The 5,092-nt window shown below is 39.9% G+C and overlaps 1 protein-coding gene across 1 annotated transcript; it reads left to right on the plus strand.

The window, feature by feature from the left end:
- Positions 1-1,851: 1,851 nt before the first annotated feature.
- Il17a (interleukin 17A) lies at positions 1,852-4,719 on the plus strand. Its single transcript, XM_028766516.1, has 3 exons — positions 1,852-1,878; positions 2,993-3,204; positions 4,482-4,719. Exons 1-3 carry the CDS (start codon positions 1,852-1,854, stop codon positions 4,717-4,719), a joined length of 477 nt encoding a protein of 158 aa, XP_028622349.1.
- Positions 4,720-5,092: the final 373 nt, after the last annotated feature.

The raw sequence follows: 5,092 nt of genomic DNA on the forward strand, positions 1-5,092 counted from the left end.
TAAATAAATAAATCTTTCTTTTTTTAAAAAAGGAATCCATGATGACCTGTGTTATATAAAAGGTTATTTTGTATACAGCAAAATTTAAGGAAATGAGTAACACATTAGCCTGTAAAGAAGCCAACATTGTAGTAAGTTTATTGCAGTGATGTTATTCCCCACTAGAAGAGCTATGTGAATAGAATCCTAGAAGACAACCAGAGTGCTAATAAACAGAGAGAAAAAGGACATTGCCAAGGTTGTACTTTAACAGAGGGTATGTAATTTGAGGAAGGAGCACACATAGAAAACCAGGACCTGGTGAACTCTAACATGGAGCATAGTAGGAGTGAGGCTAGAAGGGACTGTTCTAAAACTGTTGCAACTGCAATACTAATTCAAGAGCTAAGGAGTTCACGTTTCTCATTCAGGAAGCTAGAGAATGGGGTGAGGGGAACAAGCAACCAGAGGTGTGCATGAGCATCATTCCAGGGGTATTAGAAGTGTCAAAAGAGCAAATACAGTCCAAGCAGGTGAAAGTCGGAATTGTGGGCCAGCAGGAAGCTGGAAAGAGGAGCAAGGTATGAGGTGCTGCAACTTCTGAGAACAACGTGATCACAACTGGAATCCAGAAATCCTAGCGGACGTGCCATCTACTGATCAGGGCTGCTGGTTCACCTCATGGTTTTGTGCTGAGTGTCAGACCAGGAGCTGAAGAACTGGGAAGCTGTGAGACATGGTTTGACTCATTAGAGGTAGAGACAAAGAAAAAGGACATGTAAATGATCCCTATATGCAATGACCTAATGACCCCCATATTTGCCATAATGACATGCAGATGACCTCTATATCTAATGACCCCCTATTCACCACCTTGTCCTCATATCCTCTATTCCTGAAGAGAAAGTCTTCTCAGGGACTTAAAAGACAAAAGTCCTTTCACTGGGAGAAGACAACATGAGTTTCCATCTTCCCTTCTCATCCCTCCTCTCTTGTTTGTAGTCTCCACCTGGTAGTACCTCAGTGTCTCTGTTATCTTTCAGCCTCCATCTTGATTTCAAATTCGTTCTTCGCTTTGTCCAATCGGTCCCTTATTCTTTCACTTCCATTTCCTTCCTCTTTAAAAGGAAGGCTTGAAACTGAACCTCAACAGTAGAGGTTCAGTTCACTCAAACAGCAAGTATTAATGAGTTTCTTGATAACTCGCAGCAGCCATGTCTTCACTAGTAAACCTCAGGTCTCTAGCTATTCCTTAATAACTAACTGGATTTTGTGATTGTTTCTTGCGAAGAGTAGACATTCAAGAAAAACAGTCACTAAACTCAGTTAAGTAAGATGTGTTCCATTAGTGTTGAATTATTTATTTTGTTCGTCTGTTTACACAGCAAGATATTGAGTGGGATTTTTTTGGAGGGGGATGCTTTCTAGCTAGGGAGTCTGATAGAAAGGGGAGAAAGATCAAGTCAAACTTTAAAGCAGGTGACACTAGACTGTCAAGAGACTCACAAACCATTAAGATGGAGCCTATCTCTGCAATAGCTTCAGATATGTCCATACACACATAATGCTGAACCATAGCAAAGCATCTCTGTTCAGCTCCCAATAAGTCATGCTTCTTTGCATAGTGAACTTCTGCCCTTCCCATCTACCTTCAGAGACAGATGTTACCCGTCATAAAGGGGTGGTTCTGTTCTGACCTCATTTGAGGATGGAACCTTTACCCAAATGGTGTCACCCCCCGCAACCCACTCTCGACGTAAGTGACCACAGAGGGAGTAAAACCCTATAAAAAGAAAGAATGGAGTGCTACACTTCATCCACCTCACACGAGGCACAAACGCATCCAGCACCAGCTGATCACGACAAGCAACCATGAGTCCCAGGAGAACTTCGTCTGTGGTGAGTCCTGCACTAAAGTACAAGTCGCTTGTTGATTGAGACCAGGTTGCATTGCTGCTCATGGTTTGAAATGCTCAACTCCAACTGTTGGATTCCATGAATCGGTATATGTAGAACTGGAAATGAAACCTTTCATAGATGCCTAAATCATTGTACAGCATTTTCAAGAACTGATAAGCATCAGTCAGGAAGATAAGGTTAAAACTGAAAGGTAGCTGTGTTGAAACTAACCCACGTAAGAAATGTCACGTGACGCTATGCAATGAGAAAGTCTATTCTTCTGAGTGCAAAGGATTTGACATAATTCTCTTGTGTCCTTTTTCTTTAATCTGGAATACAGTGGGTTACTGTTCCTGCAGATTTGAAAGCCTTGGGAGCAACTTTTGCTCTATTGTTTTATACCAAAGTCTTAGGACATCCAAACCATTTGATTCTAATTAGATACATGTATAAGTCTCCTTCTGAATAAAGCTTTCTATTTTTTAAAATATAAACTTAACTTAAAAGGTATATTCTGAAATTCAATTTTCATTATAGAATTAATGCACGCTAAATTTAGAACCAGAAAACATACCTAAGAAAACATAAAGGAGGTTCAGTTTCTATCTGGAGGATAGCTGGTGTACACATACTGTTTCTAATTCTAACATGAGGGCCGACAACAGGTAGGTTTTCTACAGTCCTCTCCTCCAAGGTCCATATTTGACTGTGCACAAGGTTTACAGAAGGCGTGACTAAGAACATTACCGCATAAGGACAAGAAAATCGAGGTCATTTAGCGTTCCCATTGACTCATGAGCCAGCAGGCTGATGAGATGGCATGAACTGACATTTTTACGAAGACCACTGCTGTTCTAAGACATCACGTGTCCCTCCTCAGTCACAGAAAGAATGTAGGAAGCTGGTTAAAAATAAGATAAATTCTACGTTTTTAGCGCGACTTTGGCCATCTTAAAGGTTTTTAGATTTAAAATTACTTACATGGTAGGAGAGAGATCTTGCCAGACTGCCGTTTGTTTCCTACAGTGAGCTATATACTCATCATAATGAATTTGTCAGAAAAAAAAAAACATATACTAATCCAATCCCCATCACCTTATTTTTTTCCTTCTAGTCTCTGATGCTGTTAATATTACTGAGCCTGGAGGCTACGGTGAAGGCAGCAGTACTCATCCCTCAAAGTTCAGCATGTCCAAACACTGAGGCCAAGAACTTCCTCCAGAATGTGAAGGTCAACCTGAAACTCCTTAACTCCCTTAGCCCGAAAGTGAACTCCAGAAGGCCCTTAGACTACCTCAACCGTTCCACTTCACCGTGGACTCTCCAGTACGTAAGAACTTCTATTCTCTGATGCACCGCACATGCCCTGAACATGATTTCTTATTTTTTTCCTCTCAGAATCTTCAGAGGCCTGGAAGATCCATTGTGCTAAGCAATGGTTCTCAAAGTTTCCTCTACAGACTTCTTGGATAGAGCAGGGAATGCTTCACCCTAACCTGTTATAGTGATCACTAATGAGAAAGAACAACCCAAATTATTGATAACCATGATTCTAACATCTAAGAGAGCGCATGTTAATTGCTGACTTTTTAGAAATCAGGATATTTATGAGTTTTTTTTTCTTCCAGACCTACAATTAAAGAGACTTGCTGAAATAATTAATAATTAACTAGGTGTTTTTTTATCTGTCCTGAAGAAGACATAGAAAAATAAAACTCGAATGGCTAGAAGAAGAAGTATCCTGGTGGATATTTCGTCTCCTTTGTTGGATAGACTTTACCTCCATCCCCAGCACTTTATATATGACATGTCTCTGGCATACACTATTTAGACTCCATAAAGGGCTCAGTATTTTGATTATTTGAATTTATATGAATAAGTTTCAGTGGCAAGAAAACTGTTGATTCACCTGTCTATAGGATTTCTCTATTTTCCCCAATACTAAGGATAGTTCAATCGATTCAAAAGTCAAAGTGAACTATTTATTCAGAAATTATAAGAGGACACGGAAGAGAATATAAAGGGTCTTTTGTTGTTGTTTCTAGATTTTCATATAATCGTTGGGCTCCATCCCACGAAGTGTTCTCAGATATAATTCTGGCATTCCTTCCTTCATAGACCGATTTCACCAAGTCAGATGAACAGCCATCTTACTCCTTGGTCATCTGTCCCTTTGTCATTTCCTGTCAATCAAATCTACCCTTAAAATGTCTCTTTTAATATTAAGTTTCAATCACTGTGGTCTTTAGCTTATTCCGTTTATCTTTCGAAAAACATTCTTTTAAAACACTCCTCAAACTTTAAAATTCAAGTCTGTGAGGCTGAGAACCAAGTTCCGTGATAGAATGGGTGTCCATCATGTGGAAGACACTGGCTTTGATCCTTATCACTGCAAAAGAGACGAGGCAGAAAATGAAGAATCCGGGAGGAAAAGATGGAAAGAGAAGAATCAAAATTTTCAGACAAGCCGAAGTTAGCAACTAACATGCAGAGCTTTTGCAGTGCACATATGTGTCGTAGTATGTTCCTCCTCCCTCCCCCTGTGCTTTTCCTTCCACTTAACCAAGCGTTCATTTTCCTCCTGGCTTCTGTCTCCCCTGCAGCCGCAATGAGGACCCTGATAGATATCCTTCTGTGATCTGGGAGGCACAGTGCCGCCACCAGCGCTGTGTCAACGCTGAGGGGAAGTTGGACCACCACATGAATTCTGTTGTCATCCAGCAAGAGATCCTGGTCCTGAAGAGGGAGCCTGAGAACTGCCCCTTCAATTTCCGGGTGGAGAAGATGCTGGTGGGTGTGGGCTGCACCTGTGTATCCTCTATTGTCCGTCATGCGGCCTAACCGAGGCTGGCGCCTAAGAAACCCCCGTGTTCTTCTGCAAACCTCTGCTTCTTGTTTGTTTTACTGTGGGCTTTAAATTATTTATGTATTTACTATATCCTGAGATAACTTTGAGGCATAAGTTATTTTAATGAATTATCTACATTCTTATTATGTTTCTTTCTGAAGAAGACAAAATTCAAGACTAAGAAATTTTATTATTTAAAAGGTAAAAACCTGTATTTATATGAGATATTTATGGATCTATTTATTTTTTTTCTTAAGTCTTTGAAGTATTAAAGGCATGATTATCAGATCTACCTAGGGAAGTCCTAAATAAGATTAAATATTAACTAAAATTTCAGCTTTACTGTTTATTTATTTAAAGTTCTCT

Source organism: Grammomys surdaster, unplaced genomic scaffold (assembly GCF_004785775.1).
Source record: "Grammomys surdaster isolate TR1022 unplaced genomic scaffold, NIH_TR_1.0 169, whole genome shotgun sequence".
Taxonomy (NCBI): domain Eukaryota; kingdom Metazoa; phylum Chordata; class Mammalia; order Rodentia; family Muridae; genus Grammomys; species Grammomys surdaster.

Bases quoted from the DNA above. Each gene is read 5' to 3' on its own strand.
- Il17a (XM_028766516.1), top strand. From the start codon at position 1,852: ATGAGTCCCAGGAGAACTTCGTCTGTG. The intron at 1,879-2,992 runs GTGAGTCCTGCA...TTTTCCTTCTAG, and splicing joins CCAGGAGAACTTCGTCTGTG to TCTCTGATGCTGTTAATATT. The intron at 3,205-4,481 runs GTACGTAAGAAC...TCTCCCCTGCAG, and splicing joins ACTTCACCGTGGACTCTCCA to CCGCAATGAGGACCCTGATA.